This window comes from Sander lucioperca, chromosome 5, assembly GCF_008315115.2.
Source record: "Sander lucioperca isolate FBNREF2018 chromosome 5, SLUC_FBN_1.2, whole genome shotgun sequence".
NCBI classification, from domain to species: Eukaryota; Metazoa; Chordata; class Actinopteri; order Perciformes; family Percidae; genus Sander; species Sander lucioperca.
This window is the reverse complement of record NC_050177.1, coordinates 18,237,803-18,258,695: the sequence shown is the minus strand read 5'-3', so window position 1 is coordinate 18,258,695 and position 20,893 is coordinate 18,237,803. Positions and strand designations below refer to the sequence as shown.

The 20,893-nt window shown below is 41.1% G+C and overlaps 1 protein-coding gene across 1 annotated transcript; it reads left to right on the top strand.

Annotated features, from left to right (window-relative positions):
- Positions 1 to 3,146: 3,146 nt before the first annotated feature.
- On the top strand, positions 3,147 to 19,207 carry kcnj13 (potassium inwardly rectifying channel subfamily J member 13). Its single transcript, XM_031297550.2, has 3 exons — positions 3,147 to 3,430; positions 15,740 to 16,296; positions 18,099 to 19,207. The coding sequence occupies exons 2-3, from the start codon at positions 15,780 to 15,782 to the stop codon at positions 18,671 to 18,673; spliced, it is 1,092 nt and encodes a 363-aa protein (XP_031153410.1). The 5' UTR covers positions 3,147 to 3,430; positions 15,740 to 15,779; the 3' UTR covers positions 18,674 to 19,207.
- The last annotated feature ends 1,686 nt before the right edge of the window (positions 19,208 to 20,893 follow it).

Genomic DNA, 20,893 nt, shown 5'->3' with positions numbered 1-20,893 from the left:
TGCCTGGAGCAGATGACCAATCATAGAAATCAAGCTCTGTGTGATGTGACACGGACCTGAGAGTAGAAAAAAAACATTGAAAGCGGAGCGTTCAGAACAGTGGGAAATCTGAGGTTTTGGCTCACAGGGATTTATTTTAAAATACGATTACCTCATTATTTGAAGCTTTGGCCACGTTTAAAATGAACATCTGACATTGTAACATTATAGATATGACAGAAAATACGGACAAGCATAATAGGTCTCCTTTAAGCGTGCCCACACAGGTTGTGTGCTCTGTGACAGTAAAGTGAGCCATGATTAAATTACTAAATTATATTCGTAAAGCTAAATTCACACTAATGACAAAGTTGTCAGATCACTGTACTGTTCACACTACACAACTTGCTGTCTTGTAATCGGGAATCTTGAAGTTGTTGTGATGTTCACACTACATGACTCACTGGGGACAGGGGGTCACACATCTTTTACCTTGAGGAATCGCCAATGTATGGCTGGTTCCAAACTACATTTTGTCATGAAAACACACGCGGGAAGTGACACACGACATGACAGAATAACATGCACGAGACAGGATTTTTGGATGTCCACCAAAAACAAGCGCTCCAAGTGGTCGGTGTGCTGATTTGCAGCAAAAAAAACAAAGAAGAAAAGTTGTGAGAGAGTTGTGTTTTCCCAAGGTGAAACAACAACTTGGACCGTTTTGCAAATGCAAAACATACAGTAAAGTTCCTATAGAGCTCAACAGTGTGGTTCTGGAAGTAAAAATCCCATTAATTTTCTCCATAATGATTATTAGCCATATTGTCTAAACCATCCAAGGTAGACTGACAACGAGCTGTGAGATTGTGAAACGAAGGTTTATGCTGGGTGGAGATGTGGACATGGTTGAGGATCACAGATACTTGGGTGTTAACTTCAACAACAGGCTGAACTAGAGACCAACAGCACTGCTGTTTACAAGAAAGGTATGAGCAGACTCTTTTTCCTGAGGAACCTGAGTTCCTGAGGAACCTGAGATCCTTCAGCGCGTGCAGCAGAATGTTGGAAATGTTCTACCAGTCTCTTGTGGCCAGCGCTCTGTTCACCTCTGCCATCTCCCGGGGCAGCAGCATCGGAGCCAGCGACACAAACAGTCTGAACAAACTGATCAGAAAGGCTGACTCCGTTATTGGCTACAAACAGGAGGTCACTGAACAAACTGTTATCCATCTTGTATAACCCTGACCATCCTCTCCACCCCAGACTGGTCCAACAGCAGAGCGCTTTCTCCAAAAGGCTCCGACAGCTTCGATGTCACAGGGACCGCTACAAGAAATCTTTCCTGCCACATGCAATAAAACTTTTACCACTGAGTTAGAATAAAATAAAGATAAAACTCACTATAATCACAATACTGTACTATAGGGCAACTTGGACAAACAGGTTTTCTTACATGTAGGTAGGTTGTACATTTTTATTCGCAACTTTCATTCTTTCTATCTATCTATCTATGCTCCCGTAGAAGCCACAAGTTTGTATGAAATCAACCTTGTTGAAGCAAAACGTTTTATTTGCGATGTCATGGAGAAGTACTACACTACCCACTACTACACTACGTCAACAATAGATATACTGAATGGTAAAATTGACAAAAGTGGGCACTCACTGATGAACTTTGTTGTTATGAGGCTTGAGTCTTTGAACAGTTCACATAGCGCTCTAGCACCAACGCAGATTTGCCTCTGATCTGGGGCATTTGTCGGGGAGCTCCAAATGTTGTCGGCAAGTGGAAAAACAAGGCTGAAGTTTAGTGTGAACTAGGTATGTTGTCTGACAACCGAGGCAAAAAATATGTAAATGAGAAGAAATGATGAGTTTGTAATATAACACAGTGAAGGTGACCATAGAGAGCAGCAGGGGACTGACCCTCCTTTCCAGATGTTGGTTGTGAAGCACACTTGTTATTTGCCAACTGAAAAAGGAGGGAGAAGAAGAGTAGCTGTTTTTCTGTTGTTTATGCATTTCAGTGTGGACAGAGATGTTCAAAACACAACTTGAAAATGCTAGTGTGGACACCGTTTTCAAACCAGTTTAAGCAAGATTTTGACCAGTCGTGATAGTGATGCTGGTATTGTTGTCATCTTGTGAGTGAGTGTGTGGTGTGTCTGTGTGTGTGTGTGTGTGTGTGTGTGTGTGTGTGTGTGTGTGTGTATTTGTGTGTGTTTGTGTGTGTGTGTGTGTGTGTGTGTGTGTGTGTGTGTGTGTGTGTGTATGTCTGTGTCTGTGTGCACTACAGTGAAGAGTACAGTAACAGGTGCCATACCAATGTTTTACCCCTTCAGAAACATTTATATTGAAATTTTAAGAAAAACAAATAACCGCATGTGCATGTTACCGTATGTGCTTTAAATTATTCCGTGATGTACATATGCCATATATACCACCCAGCCCTACTGCCCACACTGCCATGACGGAGATGGATTTAAATTAAAGTGTTGGGACTGACTGATCTACCAACATTGTTATCTTGCTGCTCGAAGGTCAAAAACAGTGTTGATTTTTAACCTCCAGTCATGTTGCTCTACTGTTCTTTAATCACGAGTGAAGAAGCCCTTTGTGACCCTTAGGTTAATATGTTAACTATTCTGAGGTCACACAGTGATGGAGTAACGTGTCAGTTTACAATGAAGGTGGCTGTTGTGAAAATTAAAACCAACACAGCTTATTTTCCACTATACCGTTCAGCCAAGCATAGATCAAACCCACAGTTGATTTGAAATTCCAGTGGAGATGCCAAATGTTTCCAAAGACATACCAGACATGCCAGACTGAAGTTAAAGAAAATGTGCATAAAGTGATTAACAAAACATCTCCAACGTTACCATGAAAGTTTTTTTTTTAATAATGTGTTACTATTTGATATCACAGGTAACGTCAGAAAACACACGAATAAAGAAGAAAAGATCAATGAATCGTGGATACATGCGTGTATGCACACACCTTACACACACAGATGCACCACATTATCAGCAAACCCAATTTCTTGCAGCAGCAGCTGCAGGACACCAACCAGCAACAAGCAGTTCTTTGAATGAACTGTGACAAGGTGTTGTTCTTTTCCCCCCTCCCCCTCCCTCTGTCTTCCGGGAACACTAATAGGCTCCATGCAGGGTAATGTGACCAATTGAATCATCCTCGCCCCGGAGCTGGAAGCTGCAAAACGGAGGAGCAGAGAGCGCCGTGCTCAGTCTGGCTCCTACACCAAGAAAACCTTTCTGGGGTGACAGTTTCTGCTCAGGATTCCTTTGGGATTTTACACGCCGTCCTCCAAGGAACTAGTGGCACCCTTTCCATCTGCCTCGGCCCCTTCACCCACTTGGCAGACCTCAGACCAGCTCTTAGGTGAAAAGGTCAGAGGGCCCCTGTTTAGCCCTGACTGCAGCTCTAGGTGAGTACAAACCACAGCGTGTAATGCTGGGCAGAGCTGAGGCACTGATACCAGGACCATGAGTGATTGATCCACTGGGATGTATGACTCTTAAGAAGCCTAAGAAATGTAACTTCGTGGATCCATGGATTTGTCAGATGACATCAATGATGTGCACCTGACTTTGTTAATTACAATAAGTGCTGTAAAGAATGTTTTCCTTACTGTTTTTGATCAGCTAAAATCATTTTTACAACCCAGATAAAAAACTGACCGCAGATATTTCAGATTGGCATGTGACAGTCAAGACAACAAAAATGTTCATTTGTATCACTACAATACCACATGATCAAACAAATTAGTTTTTTTTATGTTGTGTGATAAAGTGGCGTTAACAGGGAATAGAAGAAGTGAACAGCTGCAGACTGAATGTTGCATAAACCCCTCTGCACCCCTCCGAGGAGGTGATAAAGAGACATTTTTCCACTAACTTGCTCTCTTAACTTCTACATTAGCACAGATAGCTTAAAGACGGGAAAATGGCTGACTAGGCACCGTCACGCGTAGCCATCATTACTACTACAGTAAGTCTTCCCCCAGCCTCAGGGACTCAGAGCAGTTACACAAAGTGTTGTTTGTTTGCATCGTCATACATTTGAACAACTCACTGAGAGGGAAAAACTGTCAATGTCTTTACATAGATTCATGGAATATGACTTTAAGTTGAAGGTATGGATTCAAAGTTTTACTTGAATAAAGGTGAGGATGTATTCACAGTTAGATCAAAAATCAAAAATCAAAAATATACATATGAAAGTAGACAAAGAGACAGTATAGGAAAATTCCCCCTAAGCATCCCATGACCAAGACACATACTTTAGTGCAGAGTTTTTCTCTGATTGTATAATTTATAAACTTCATAAAGTTCATAATATAAGTTGAAAAATATCTCACTAAAGTCAGCGTGACATAATGTAAGCTGCATAATTCACACAGTGCATTTACATAAACTCTGCAGAGACTCTAACTTCAAAACAGGATACAACACAGCTGGAATGTGTGAATGCTGTGTGAGGATGTCTGTTTTTGAAGGTTTAAGCTTAAATAACAAGCACTCTACTCACACTGCAGACAGATCTGTGTCCTTGTCACTACCCTGTCTCCTAAAAATGTATAGTTCAGTTTATATTATACTTATTTACATCAGCAAATTTATTTAACAGTTTCTTAAAGTGGCCCTCTGCTGCATGCCCCCTCTCTCCCCTTATTCCTGTCTTCAGCTGTCCTGTCGGATAAAGGCCAAAAATCCTCCAAAAATAGTCATAATACCTTTTTGATATATAATTATAATTACCTTGTTTTTCTTTCATAAAATGTTCTGCATTGGTTTAGGTCATGGATAGATTGTGGTCTTGGTTAAATATAAAAAAGTGACTTGAGGCAAAAGATATGTTAACCTTTTTACCAAAACTACCATCTTTCCCTTACCAGAATGTTTTCGAGGCCTAAACGTATCTACACATGTAACACTGAACACAAGCACCTGTCTCTGTCCCAAACTAACCACTCTCAAACATGTATATAACACTTCCTGTACTGGAAAAAAAATTGCCAGTGAACATAATCCATAAAGCAATTATGTTTTATCCAGAACTTATTTAGAAAATCTATTTAATAATGTATAAACATAGTTTCTAGGAAGCAATGTTGCACTTTCAACTTTCAGTGTCATCAGTTTGTGACATTAAAACAACTGATAGCTGAAATGTTCATATGTAGTGAAACAATTTAACTTCAGTTTGCTGGATGTGAAGCTTAAATAAGAGTGAGGTATCAATTACAATTCCTAAATACTTGTTAAAAGTGAAAGACTGGAAAGCTCAGTGGCTTTGATTTTGCCTTTGAAAATATCATGAGTTTTGTTTTGTCAGCATTCAAAACAGGTTTTAAATCACACAGGGAACATTGTATGGTATTAAAAGCAAGTTGTTGCTGACAAAAAGCCTGGTTTGGTGTAGACGCAGAGCAGTTTATCACAGCATCATTGGCATAAAAGTGGAAATTTGCGTTGGTAGCATTTTGATGGATGATATATCCAATTAAAAAGGGAGGACCGTGTGTGTGTGTGTGTGTGTGTGTGTGTGTGTGTGTGTGTTTGTGTGTGTGTGTGTGTGTGTGAGAGTGTCTGGTTGTCTCTTAAATCTTTTTCGACAACCGTTCTCCAATCTACTTCACACTTGGCGAGTGTATTCCTGGGTACTTGGTGTTTGGAATTCAGAGCAGTTTGGATTGCGCTGGATTTTATTGAACTGAATAATACTAAGTCACCGCACAATAAATGTTAGGGGAAAAAAACAGCGACCTAAACGTACACACACACACACACACACATTGTAGATGAACACCCAGGCTGTTGGTCTCTCCAGCACGTTATACAGGTAGTTTTGTTGCCCGCGGTTGTGCATGCTGTATATGAGCGGCTTCCCCAGCAGGCTGACCCGGATTCTCCACTGGGCGCATCTGTGCTGCGTTCCGTCTGCGCCGCGATTTTGTTCTGACACGCGCAATACCACACCAGGAGCTTCTCAGAAGCGGAGCGTCTTGCCTGCCCGACTCGCAGATTTTATTATCTCTACAAGTACTTTATAGAACAATCACGTGTTTATTAGATGGTATCTACCTTCCACTCCTAGCACCTGTAATTAAACTTCATGCCTTCTCTTTTCTAGCGTTGTCTTTCTAAAAATGATCTGTGGTGTCGTATTAAGTTTTTCCACCTCTAAGATGAGTCTCTCCTCATCCATGGTGTTGTAGAGGAAACATATACGATGTTCGGGGGGGGGGTGTCCTTTGGTAAACTGACTGGATGCTCTTGCTGTTTCACGTCCTGCCCAGCTGTCCAAACGCTCGCATAAAAATAGACCTGAGCCACGCATGATTGAGTCACGCTGCAACATGTGTAACTGTTTGTTTTTTATATATTTTTTAAATAAATAACACAAATTCACGAGGCCCTTTACCTATGCCATATGGTAAAAGCGCCTATGACTGCAAAGTACAAGTCATGCATGCAAATTCAAGTAAAAAGAGAGGCATTATCAGCACAATGTACTTTCATTTACTTAACGTCTGTTCAAGGTGGAACTTTCAACTCTAATTTAATGCTGGATAGTTTAATGACTAATGCATCACATTTTAATTGTGATATGTTAATAGCCTTTCAAAATTGTAAAGGGATTGTTTAGATTGTTTGAAATTTGAAGATAGTTTGAGCTCACTGAAAGCTTTGGCGGCTGTAAAGCAGCCTGAATCAAGTCTTGGACTCCTGGTTTTAGACCATACCACATTGCGTCCCGGAAGTAAGTTGGATAAGTCTAAAGTGAACCACGCATTGTTTCGGCCTTATACTCTGTACTTTCCGAGGGGGTCACTCTTGTTACCAATTTCAGTAAAACCATCAGAACAGAATTTCCAGGCTTTTTCAACATCATCAATAAGGTTAATTTTCTCTCAATCAACAGGTCATGAAAAAACCCTTGTTCCATAAAAATGATTTGTGTAATGCCTGATAATGATGCATGGCTGGGTTTTGGGAATTTTTGTATTTCTAACTGTGGCAACCATACAGTGGTCACTAATGTCATAGAATCAGCTGTGTATTTATGAGGAACATTGGTTAGGATTAGATCTATTAGAGATGATTTTATTAGGACATTTCAGATTAGGTCTAGTGGGTCTGTTAACAATCTGAAAGAGATTTTGCTAGTCAAAGTACTAATGATGGCCAAATGAAGCTTCGTGAACCATATTTATTTTCTGAGGCCACTAGATGGTGCTATTGGTTTAAAGACAAAGGCTCAATCAAATGGCATTTCAGTGTGCTTTCAACCCATTGTTGAACAGAGAGCGCCATCTAGTGGGTTCAGATAATAAAGAAAATGGTTCAGAAAGCTTCAAGAGGCTTCATTTGGCTTGGTTATATGTTTTAAAATCATCAGATACTGGTTGCAGCCAGTTCCAGTTTAGATCTCTACTGTAAAGGACACTTTAACATAGAACTTCAGGGCCAGGGATTGACCACCAACCTTCCGATTGGTAGGCGACCGCTCTACCACTTGAGCCACAGCCGCCCCTAATCGTCTCGCATTGCCAGACCTTCCTCCAAAGCGCTGCGGAGGAAGGTCTGACTAGTCCACACAGAATTCCCGAATGGGAGAAAAACTCTGCTCTGGTTTATTGGCATTTCTTTAAACCAATCACAGTCGTCTTGGGCGGCGCTAAGCGCCGGGCGGTGCCACGGCGCCTCTGCAAAATAGCCTCGGGAAGAAACTTGTTTTGCTGTAACATGTGTACGTTCAAAGGTTGTTTTAGTCTTGCAACAGAAAACTCAGATTGGACAGATAGTCTAGCTAGCTGTCTGGATGCAGAGATCTGAGGAGCAGTTAACCATAGTCCTCATAAATCCACTGGAGTTTAGAACGCGGAATTTCCGGCGGCACCTGAACAATCCTGGAAGTGGAACAGGGGAGGACATGGAGGATTAAAAAACATGATGGACTCTTCAGAAGAGGTTATTATCTTCACTCAAGTTTCTGCGCACGGAAGTTGCTGGACAACACAATTTTGATAAATACAGGGAGAGTTGTGTGGAGCTGATAGTTTTAATTAGCTTTGTATCAACTAATTTGGTAATGGCTTGAATGTAACGGATGTTCATTAATGTAAAAGCGTTACGCACTTAAGCTTAGTCCCAGTGAAACTGACATTGGAGCGCATTAAGCTTCTGTACTGTGTTCTAGTTAAAAAATGGAACATTTGAGCGGTAAATCAAACACTTTGTATTTGATTGGACCGATAAAAAGTGGGCAGGCTTCGAATTTTGCTCAGTACTAAAGACTGTTGGCAATGGCTCCACACAAACTTCCCTCAACTGTTGTTTCTGTTAGATTAGAAGAAGAATAGGGAAACTTTGCTGTTTCCCCGGCCCCTGAACCAAACCTTGACCCTAACCCTAACTACAGAGGAGGGCGCTACACATTCTAACAGGAGGGAAACACAATTTGACAGGGGAACAGACTTCGACACAGGCAGTACATACAGATGAACTGCGCCTCCCTCCATTCTCACCGCCGTCATTCAGCAGCGGCTCCTTTCATCTGCATGTAGCATGTAGCATGCCTATGCTGTGTTGGCACAAAGCCAGTAAAATCAGAGAAGTTTCTCTTGATTGAATAAGACCTCAGCCACATTGTCAGCAGCCCCGACAACATATGGCTGTTATAGCATGTGTGTGTGTGTGTGTGTGTGTGTGTGTGTGTGTGTCTGTGTGCATGTGCGTGCGTGTGTGTGTGTGTGTGTTTGTGTTTGGTTTCAACGCTGCCACAACCACTGCATTGCTGTTGCTAGCTAGCCATCGGTCCTTACTGGTAACAGGCAGGAATTTATAATCATGGGGGTGGCAAATAAAAACTTGATAAAACATTTTCATTGGACATAAGTAAACGCCCCTGAGTGCAGGTTGAGTCATCAAACATTTCAAACTGTTTCTTAGGAAGACAACAGACCCTGATTATAATGTAAAAATAATCAATATATATATATATATATATATATATATATTTGGCATAATGAACAAAAGTACATTTTTTTACTTCATGAGGGCCTTTAATATTAACTGTAACTTATAAAGTTATGTAATATAATGTTAAGCAGCATATATTAAATTACTGTATCTAGCTAGCTGGCACGCTTAACATACTTTGTGGGAGAAAGGGTGCTGTTATACTAGCATTAGAGTTGTTGCCCCTCAATAGAAGATTGGCAGTTTGATCCCAGGCTCCTCCAGCCACATGTCAAAGTGTCCCTGAGCAAGACACTGAACCCCAAGTGGCCCCCTGGATTCTGTACTGTATATACAGTATAGCTGTCCACTGCTCCTAATAATAATAGATGTTGTAGTTAAATGCAGTAATGGAATTTCACTACATTGTACTGTGTGTATGTGACAAATTAAGAATAAAGTTTCATTTTTGTTAGCTATATAATTGATGTTACCTTACCTAATTTTGTAAGTTCCAGTTATATAGAAATATTAAGGTTGTATTTTTCTTCTTGCCGTTATTGGTGGAGGTTGTGTGGCTTATCCGAACTAATGAACTAGGAAGCATGCTATCGTATTCTGATCGTAGCATCTCTGGCCTAACGTTACACAATTTCAGGTGGCACTGCCTTTTCCAAACTGTAGACTCAAGGGTCCAGCGGTGGAGGAGGGCCTGAGCCTTGAGCTCTGCAGCTGGACCCTTCCCAGAATTCCACTCCTGTCCCATCCCACTCCCACAGAAAAGCAGACAGGAGAGAATAAAAACTAATTTAAAAAGACAACATGAATGACTAGCATTATGTTGATAAAAATAATAATAATAAAGAAAATAGTGTTTATTCATATTTGAACTGTATAATCTATACATAAAAACTGACATATTGTTATTATGTTTCCTGTCACGTCCACTCCCATGGATGTTTTTGGGACATAGTGAAATTAGTGACTCCCATTCCAAGGCAATCCTATTGAGCCACAGCCGCCCCTAATCGTCTCGCATTGCCAGACCTTCCTCCAAAGCGCTGCAGAGGAAGGTCTGACTAGTCCACACAGAATTCCCGAATGGGAGAAAAACTCTGCTCTGGTTTATTGGCATTTCTTTAAACCAATCACAGTCGTCTTGGGCGGCGCTAAATTGGTCAAAATTTGCAGTTTCACCGTTAAATTGCATTTCCAAAATTAACAAAGGACCCTGTCAAAAACAAAAGAAGAAATAATAATTCAGAAGTATTTGTAACTTTCAGTTTGTGTTGATTTCAGTGGCCTCTTTGGACAAAAGCGGTAGTGTTTTTACCGCACTTGCTGTCGTAAAGGTCTAGGAGTTAGCATTACGGGGAGGTCATATAGTTGCGATGAATGTTTTGCTCAGACAGAAAATCATTCATTTACAATAAGAGAATAAGTTACAGGGGCGACCTCTAGCTCACCCAGTAAGAGCATGCACCCCATGTAGGCTGAGTCCTTTGCAGCGGCCTAGGTTCGAGTCCAACCTGCGGCCCTTTGCTACATGTCATCCCCCATCTCTCTCCCACCTTTCCTGTCTATCCACTGTCACTATCAAATAAAGGGCAAAGTCCAAAAAAAGAGAATACGTAACAGATGCATTGTTGCATTTCAAGTGTTGCAGACGGTAACTTTGCCTACTTTGGATGTATCGTGAGCTAAACCGGGTAACTTTATCATTGTCACTGTGTCACGATCCAAAGCATTAAGAGATTGTTGTAGCAACCAATGTAATAATAACTTAGATTAATATAGCGCATTTCATGAAACGCTTTACACAAGTACAGGGGGACAAGGGAAAAGAAAACAGTAGGCCAACACAAACATGGACTGAAAGGAGTAAACGTCTGTGCTAGATGGAAGGGGGACGTAATTTAATGTCGGCTACTGACCTGCAACCACATCGAGCAATCTAAAGTTATTTTATAAAGAAAATAGACATATTACATACCTAAGGGCCAATTTGGATTGTCTCCATCTGTTGAAAGACCGACCGAGTGTGACTTGGATTTCGCCCGTTGTCTTTCACTTTCCCTTTTCGCTTTTAATTGTTCTTCGTTTAATTTCCTAATGTTCTGTGATGGCCATGCCTGAATATCAGCCATAATTATAACAGATAACTTCTAAAATAAAATTAAAATACAATTAGGCCTATATAAAGAAACATCCTGCTACCCTTGGCTGGGTAGCCTACTGTACAATAAAAGCATTATTTCCGGTGTTCAGTCGAAATCTGTGACCCATCAGAAGGTGTTACTGTAGCGCCGCCTACCTGCCGTAAATCATTTTGTGACTTCGTGGGAAAAATCGGACCCGGGCAGAGGCCTTACTAAAAACTATATAAAAATAGCGTTCTTTTCACTGTTAGCCGTTTGTTGATACAGGTCACTTATGATCATCAGATGGAACAACAGTTTCACACAGTTTCTGAAACATTTAAAAGGGTTAGGGTTACATATAGTCACTTTAATTAACATGAGCACTTGAGTCCAACATGTAAATGTGCCAGAACACATAGGAGCACATAAACACATAAGAACAAATAAAAGTACATAAGCAAGCACAGATACACATATGCACATACACACAGATAAAAAGCACATAGGCACAAACAAATAGTAAAACGATTAAATAATTATTATCTCAGAAATACACCTAACACATCTATAGCTCACTGATTAACATGTTGTATATAATCTGCTCAATGCGAACTATTCCTTTTTGAACAACAGCCAGTCACAGTGACTGTGTGCAGCTTCCCCGTCATTGTGCCTGGACAGAGAGCCAATCAAAACCGACTAAATGGCAACCTTCGCTATAGCTGGAGATGCCGAACACAAGTTCTGGGCAGGTCCAGTACAACCTCCCTAATATTATTTGCATGAGAAATTTGTGTTTTGAAGGGAACATAATGCCATTACGTAGAAGAGGAAGTAAAGGTTTAGTGGTGACTGATTGATCCAGTGACATATGTGACACACTGAGGTCCAATACAATGGAGCCTCAGCCAGCACATGGCTCTCATGTGACGGCCGTGCTGACTGTTCCCCCCAGCCTCAGCACAAAGACAAACCTCTTACCAAACCATCTACACATTCACCCGACACACTCCTCATTATCCTGCTATTGCTGCAGCTTATGTTCCAGATAAGTCCTCAGTTGGTCAGTGTTTGCTTCACAGATAAACACAGAAAGTGTTCTGATGTTTTTATGCTGTTCTTATTTAGGACTACTGAACCGATTCAAGATTTTTGAAATATAACCAAGTACATTTTTAATTTGTGTTATTAAAGTTTATACTGGTTGAAACATGCTTTATAAAACTATCCAGTATTTCAATATATCTCATTATTTTGTTAGTGTGGGTACTTCCCGGACAATAATCTATGATCTTATTGAACTTTATTTTTAAAACGTAACATTACACCCCAATTTGGATTTATAGTTATGTTGGAACTTTTTGTGTTTGGAAGCTATGCAAAGGTCACAGCAAATGCATCAAAGGAAGCTGCATGTGCATAATAAATGCATGCGTAAAATGATAGTGAATGTACATTGTGATTGGGGAACAAGACCAGTGGAGAGCCATGTAGTGCAGTAAGTTTAAAGCTCCCTGCAGATGAAAGACACATTCCTACTCTGCATGTGGCTGTGTTCCTCAGACAGATTCCCAGCTGGGACCTGCTCTAATCTCCTGGCAACAATATTGACATAGAAATAGAAACTCTGACGAGTACAGGACTTTAGCTGTCCTGTCAGGACTGCCTTCACATCCATCTGGTGCTCAGAGTTCCTCTACACACATATGTGCTGTTTAAATTAGACACATGGTGATTCTGTAGATACAGCTTAACACTGGGATTTAAAGGAACAGTTCCACATAATGGGATATAGGATGATAATATGTACGTATACTGTTTTACCCAGATGAAAAGATGGATATCAATTTCATCAGGACTTATTTAGCCTAACTTAAAGGACAAATCCAGCACAAAATGAACCTAGGGGTTAATAACACATGGGTACCCAGTCGACCGTTCTCTGGGATATGTTTTCATGCTAATCGAATGTAACCAGTTTTAGCGCAAACCGCTAGTTAGCTTATAACGCAAGTCATCGGGGCACGCAAAAGTAAAAAGAAATCGCTATTTCTATACCACTAACAAGGCTCAAAATAGCACCACACTTCCACGGTAGCATAATGAGGGTCCCTACATGTAAACCGAAGCATTGAGAACTTTGTAAGTGTACAGACAGTTTATTAAAAAGATAGTTTATAAAGACTGTACCGTTCATGTATACAGGCAGGCGCCATCTTGGGAAAACAGTCACGATCAGTCGAACGACGAACACTGTGCTTGAGCTATGTTACTGGTTACTGGTTGCACGTCATCATGACTGTTTTTCCAAGATGGCGCCTCTGCTGTCAACATGCTGCGGCAGATGTGTAATTGTGCCGTAGTTTCGGTTTTCCACCTCCGATGTAGAGCAGCATACAGCCACTTCCCTAAACTTCCAGAGTCTCAAACGGGGCTCTGTGTCTGTCAGAAGGTCTGAGATCTACCGTATCAGCAGAGCAATCACGTAATGCACAGCAGACTATGGTGCAGGTAGATTATTTTCTGAAGTATAGTGACTTTATTCTTGTAATAGCCTATTATATTTCTCAAAATATCAAGACTCCTCCAAAACACAGAGAGCACAGATGGGATATATTTTGAATGTGCACAAAGTTTTGAACATGAGCAGTAATCTTGCTCAAACACATCTGAAATATTACAGTCCAGGGCTTTATTAATCCATTAAAATTAATTTATGTATCATTGAGGTGAATAATTGTCATATGCACATTTAAGGAGGTTACTTCCTCAACAAAAGACGCAAAAGAGGAGGGAAGAGTAAATTATAGGCTACACGTGTGCACAGATATAATTAGAAAAGTCGATTTACAGGAGAATAAATAGCAATACAGAATGCCTGAGAGCCTTATTGTAATATATTCCATTATGTTTTTATATTTGGATTGTAATCTATGTTTCCCTTTACATAAAGATATTTCCAGCATACATTGATTCAGAAAAAGATAAATAGGTGCATAAAAATTCACCAGAATGCAGGAAATGAAGTGTTTAATGCTCAAAATTTGCTGCTCATAGACTATTTATTTATTTATTTTTTTTTTTTAAAGAGGCCCCCACAAAGATGAAATCATAATTCGAACCCTGGGGACCCTCATTATGCTACCGTGGAAGTGTGATGCTATTTTGAGCCTTGTTAGTGGTATAGAAATAGCGATTTCTTTTTACTTTTGCGTGTCCCAACGACTAGCGTTATAAGCTAATTAGTGGTTTGCACTAAAACGGGTCACATGAAAACATATCCCAGAGAACGGTCGACTCGGTACCCATGTGTTATTAACCCCTAGGTTCATTTTGCGCCGGATTTGTCCTTTAACTACTAGTTACTGCTAAACTAGATTCATAAAAAATGAAAAAGTCTTAAAGTCTTGCAGGACAAATGTATGTTTGGTCCTTTTGGTGCCAGTTCAGAAATGGCCAATTTGTCATTAATATCAGAAGGTTTTATCCGTATGGGAACCAGAATGCAAATGTGTCTGACTCAAGTCATTAATGTGATGAGTTTTTGATTTGTCTAACAAATTGTTGTATTACAACTTTTGGTAATATTTAAAATGGAATTAAAATTGAGATTTAGGACTAGGACTAGGATTAGGATTTAAAGTTTAAGACTTGAAAAGGGCCTTGTTGGTCTTGAATTTATAGCCTAGACTTGTCACACTGACTTTTTCTCACCTCTGCAAGAATGTGCTCAGCACATTTTATGGCAATCCTCCTAATACAGAGGTTTAGAAGTGGCAGGCGGACCTCTCCAGAGGGGTGCCAAACCGTTTCGGTGAAGGCTCAGTAAATGGAAGTGAAAAAATATGACATTAGATATTACAATAATAACACCAAATTGTGTGTGATTTGTTAAAGAGATACTTTAGAGATACAGTAGTTTGGGGGAATTTAAATGCTGATATCAGCATGCATGCTCACAATAACAAGGCTACATGTGGACGTTTAGTAGGTAACCTGATGATGGCGCTTGATGAAAAGTCACATAAGTTGTTTCAATTCATCCTGAGCAGGACATGAATGTCTGCACAAAATGTCATCACGTAAAAAGGTTTTAGCAGGTAACATTGGAGCTATTTCTCTAGCAGTTGATTGCAGTTACTCATATCATCTAAAAAGTCCTGTCTCGGGCGCCTGGATAGCTCACCTGGTAGAGTACAAGTCCATATATAGAGGTTTAGTCCTTGATGCAGTGGGCGAGGGTTCGACTCCGACCTGCGGCCCTTTGCTGCATGTCATTCCCCCTCTCTCTCCCCTTTCATGTCTTCATCTGTCCTATATAAAGGCCTAAAATGCCCACATACAAACAATAAAAAAAAAATAAAATAAAATGTCCTGTCCTCATTCACTGCCAGGTTTGAGCTCAAATGCTCCCTAATTCTGAGCTAAATAGCTTACAAGATATAACATGTAAATCTGACAGTTTGGGCATTTTTTGAAGTTTCCCCTGCTTTCAGTCTTTGTGCTAAGCTTGGCTAGCACATATCAGAGCTACCTCTGTACTGGACACACAGAGATGAAACTGATATTAATATTGAATGATACAGTCTTTTAAAATATCCCTGGGTGTCTTTTATTATTTCATTTCAGGATTACCCTGTGTTACCCTGCTTGATATCCACCTGCAACCATGACAACCAAATCAAACAGCAGTGTTCTGGGTGGCAAGGCTTCCTCCTCTCCTCTCTTGTCCTCCCCACCCCGCCAACGCCTGGTCACCAAAGACGGACACTGTGCCCTCCGTCCACCGGTCTGCTCCTCGGGCTCGTGGCGCGGGGCCCTGGGCAGAGCCTGGGTGCTGGCCCTGCAGGACCTGTGGGGACTGTTGGTGGGTCTGCGCTGGAGATGGGTCCTGCTGGCCTTCTGCGCCTCCTTCCTAGCCCACTGGCTGCTGTTTGCCTGCCTTTGGTACTTGCTAGCCCACCTCAACGGAGACCTGGCAGTGCAGGATCACGATGCCCCCCCACAGGGGCATGTGGTTTGTGTGAAGCACATAACCAGCTTCACGGCTGCCTTTTCCTTCTCCCTGGAGACACAGCTGACCATCGGCTACGGCACCATGTTCCCCAGTGGGGACTGTCCCAGTGCCATAGCCCTGCTGGCTGTGCAGATGTTGCTGGGGCTAATGCTGGAAGCATTCATCACAGGTACAACTCTCCTATTCCTAAAGCCTATCCTCTAATCCTAACCCTAACCCTAACCCTCTCTACAAACATGAACTTTAAGGTCACAGTCTTGTAAGTCTAACATTGGGAGCCAAACTAGAGTCAAAATTTAAACTAATAACCGTACCATATTTATTTCAAAACATTACATTTGAAAAAGTGGGGGTTGAGGGCATTTACATATTCACACAGCAGATTTTGAGTGTTTCCCCATCTTCTGTGATGCTTAACTTCAACCGAACCTTCTTTTACCTTAAAAGGTAATTTTGATTTTTACAATAGTCAACCTACTTTCCAATGTTTTTGTGTCTAAGTGACTGATGGAACAACAAGTTTTGAAATTGGTCCAACTGCTGCAGCAGTAATTTTATCATCGTGAAACACACGTCATGGTGATTTTGGGTCTGTTTCATGTTAAACGAAAAGGATCTTACTCTTTAACAAAAAGGTCTATCTTTGTAGGGATCCTTTCCATAATGTTGTCAGATACTTTTAATAATAATCTCAGCCTGTCAGTGGCAAAAACAGCACTTTTAGTGGACGCAAACCGAGGCTGAACATTTTTCCTGTAGGGTTACTGCCGGTCACAGTGGTCTCGCTCAATACTGGACCAATTTCAAAGATTGTGTTTACATTAGTCACTTAGACACCAATGCATGGGAAACAAATAGGGTCCAGATTTAAATATATATATATATAATTTATTAATTAAATAAATTGTTTTTATTTATTTAATTATTCAATGTAGGTTAAAGCATGTTCAATACATGTGGTAACTAACACCTAAAAAGCATACACAGTCTTTACAGCCTAAATATGAATAGGTTTGGACAGTCATCAACCACATTTGAAAAGTCAAATTGTACATTTTTAGAGCACTACCCAGCTGGAGATCGATTAGTCTTGCATTGCCAGACCTATTCCAGGCTTCCGTGGACCAATATGGCGGCTGTGTAGATGTATCGCTCCAATGAACAGCATTACATATATATATATAATCTATGTGCCCTGGCAAAATAGATAGTGGAAGGGGAGGGCTTTATATTTATTTATATATTTATATTCCAGCACTGTCAGGAAGCCAGACTAGAGAAAATAGCATTTAGCATTTGCAGGTAGATGACATGTAGCCACATTGAGCTGCAGTTCAGGTAGCTACTCGTAGTTGTCCTTGAACAAGTCACTTTATCATTGCACTCCTGATTCTTCTCTGAAAGTACACCACCTCGCTACAGAGGAGAGAATGTGATCTGGCAGTGTACGTAGATGGTAATGAAAGGACAAATGTCTGCTATGTGAAGCACTTAAAGTTCTACTCATTTTCACCCAGGGTCAGTTCCCAGAATTTTTTGAAACAACACAGAATTTGTATAGGCCTGTAGCAATCTACACATCTAAAGGTAAACATGTTCATAGCTGTGCTAAATGGCTACACTGGACTACAGCCTCTACTTGTATCCCACCTTGGCCCCATTAGTGAATCAGAGTTTTACCCTGATGGCATCCAAATGTCAACCCAACAGCCTCCCATGTGGACTTACAGGAACATGTGTGTGGGGCCACAATGCAGACAACAAATAAAACAAGGCATTCAAAACAGAAACAGAACCATGTTATCAATTGCACTACTTACACTTGGTGCCTTATTATTTTGAGCACATTTTTTGTTATTATCTGTATTGCTATTGTCAGAGCCTGATTTCTGTTGCTGTGATTTACCGCAAACATGTTTACAGTAACAAGGTCAAAACGTCTCTTTATCATATTATATTGTCTACCTTTAGGTGCATTTGTAGCCAAGATAGCGCGTCCCCAGAAGCGAGCAGGAGCCATCCAGTTCAGCCCCCAGGCGGTGGTGGGCCAACACCAGGGTCAGACGTGCCTCATGCTGCGAGCCACCAACCTGCTGCAGCGCCCTCTGGTGGACGTAAAAGTGAGCGCTGTGCTCTACGAGGAGCATGAAGGTCAGGCCCTGCACCAGACCTCTCTGGACTTCCACTTGGATCACCTAGGCCAGCAGCCCTGCCCCTTCTTCATCTTCCCACTCACCTTTTACCACCCCCTGGACCGCCAAAGCCCCCTGTACCCCGCCCTGTGTGAGGGCACGTCCAATCACTTTGAGTTGGTGGTCTTCCTGTCGGCCTTGCAGGAGGGAACTGGTGACTCCTGCCAGAAGAGGACCTCCTACCTGCGCCAAGAAATCCAGTTTGACCGTCGCTTTGTCCCCGCCTTGGGGCTGGATGCTCGGGGTAGATACATGGTGAGCACCCAGCACTTCGACACGGCCCATTCAAAGGAGCCTTTGAACAAGGACTGTGTGGTGCAGATCAACGGTGATGGTAGCGACAGGATGGAGTAAAAATGCTGAGGAGGAGGTCTCATAGGGACAGAGGGGAATTTCTGACGGATAACTGAGGAGGGGAACAAAGTGGGTAGATATTTTTGTCGGGAGGTACTTGGTTCAATTTGGTTAATCTAAATTCATGTCTAAACATTTTCAAATTAAAATGTATATCATATTTAACACCCAATATATTCATATATATTTTGTTGGTTTGAATGCCTGGCCACCTCTTCTGGGAATTGAGTGTGAACAAATACTATTTATTACAAGTGAAGTTATTTTTGTCGCTCTGGTCATCTGTTCTATTGGTTATTTTACCATACTCTTTAATGTAATAGCTGAGTTGTTTGCATTCACAGTTTTCCTGTACAATGAGGGATTATCAGCTACATTATGCATGTTGGGCTGATCATCTGGCTGCTCATGTTTTTTGTGTGTTGGTCCCTGCTTTCTGACATCTGAGCAGTTACTATGCTGAGTGCATTGTTATCATACCTGAAAGAACTGATGGCCAAAGCTACAAAAATAAAACCCAAGTTGTAATAAACCGCAGTTTTGTTTAAATTTAATCAAAATTGATTTGCATTTCATTATTCTTCTAGATTGAGTATGATTAAGCTATATTTGTGGTGGCACAATCAATTTCAAATTCAATTCCAGTTCCCGTAATCATTTTTTTTTATTATTGACACTGAATAAAATACTTATGTGTAACGTGAAAGTTGGCATTCATAGTGATGCACCCACAGAGATTTATTACCAACTCTTTATTAGTGAGTTTTAGTGCCTTTCAGCTCATTGTTTTGGTTTTACAGCACATTTGGTGTATGGTAGTGATGGCCAAAGAAAGCTTCGTGAAGCTTTGTGAACCATACTATTTATTTTCTGAGCCCACCAGATGGCATTATTGGTTTAAATAAAAAGGCTCAAGGAATGGCAATTCAGTGTGCTTTTGACCCTTTGTTGAACAGAGAGTGCCATCTAGTGACTCAGACAATAAAGCAAGGGGTTGACAAAGCTTCATGAGGCTTTATTTGGCCATCTCTAGAGTATGGTTCATTGTCTCTGCTCTCATCAACCAGCTGCAACAGGCAAAAAAAAAACTCTTTAAAAAAATCACACTGCTCACAACCTACTCAGCAGCAAACAGCACACTGACACAGTTGGAGACTAGCTGGTGAACATGGTGGAGCATTAAATAGCAAGATATTTCCCTCAGGAGTTAGTGGAGACCAAAAAACAGAGTCAGGTCAGGTACACCCCCCCACCCCCCTCCCAAATAAAAACCCTTTAACAGGTAGATGGTGTGTGTACAGAATAACCAACATAATAAACGTACTTATCTAAAAACATTATACTAGAATGTAAAGATATATGAAGAAAATGGATCCGGGAGGATGTCAAGCAGCTTCCAGATGTCTCCAGACAGCTAGCGCCTGAGCCACACGACCTCCTCACCCCCATGGAACCTGGAAAAAGGACCGGCTACACAAACACACAAGATGCAAAACTGAAGCCATCATTCACACAGACAGGAGAATGAAACAAACACACAGAGGGAGAGAGAGAACAAAAGGAAAGGCTAAGTCTTCCAGATCCACATGTGGAATGAGGCACAGACAGCCGGGAGAGAGAGACAGAGACGTCCCAGGACGGCCGCTGGTCCAGCACAGAGAAGCCAGAGTTAAAAGAGAGAAAGAGAGAGAGAGAGAGAGAAAGAGAGAAAGAGAGAGAGAGAGAGAGAGAGAGAGAGAGAGAGAGAGCGGGAGAGAGAGAGAGGGAAGGAGAGAGAGAGAGAGAGAGAGAGAGAGAGAGAGAGAGAGAGAGAGAGATGCACACAGCTGTGCTAGTGGGACACAAACAAACAGAGTTGTTGAGAAGCAGTGGCTTTCAAAAGTTAATATTATTCTCTTCGCCAGGACTGACAGGACTAAAACTACTAGTTATGAAGAATAATGAATGAATAATGAAGAATACACAATTATTGAAAGTCAAGGCAAAATGATGAGTTTTGACTTTGGATTCCAGCTAAAGGAGAGTGAATATCAGGTGGACACAAACAGGACTCCATGTGAATGAGAATGTTGCTCTGGTTTGTTGATATGATGGCATGCTCTTTTGCTCCAAAGTGGTGGCATAAAGAAAAACGTTAACTTCATCTTCGGACTTTGTTGACAATAATTTGAAAGATGCTATGATCACATAAAAATGTTACACATAGGGGGTTAGAACATG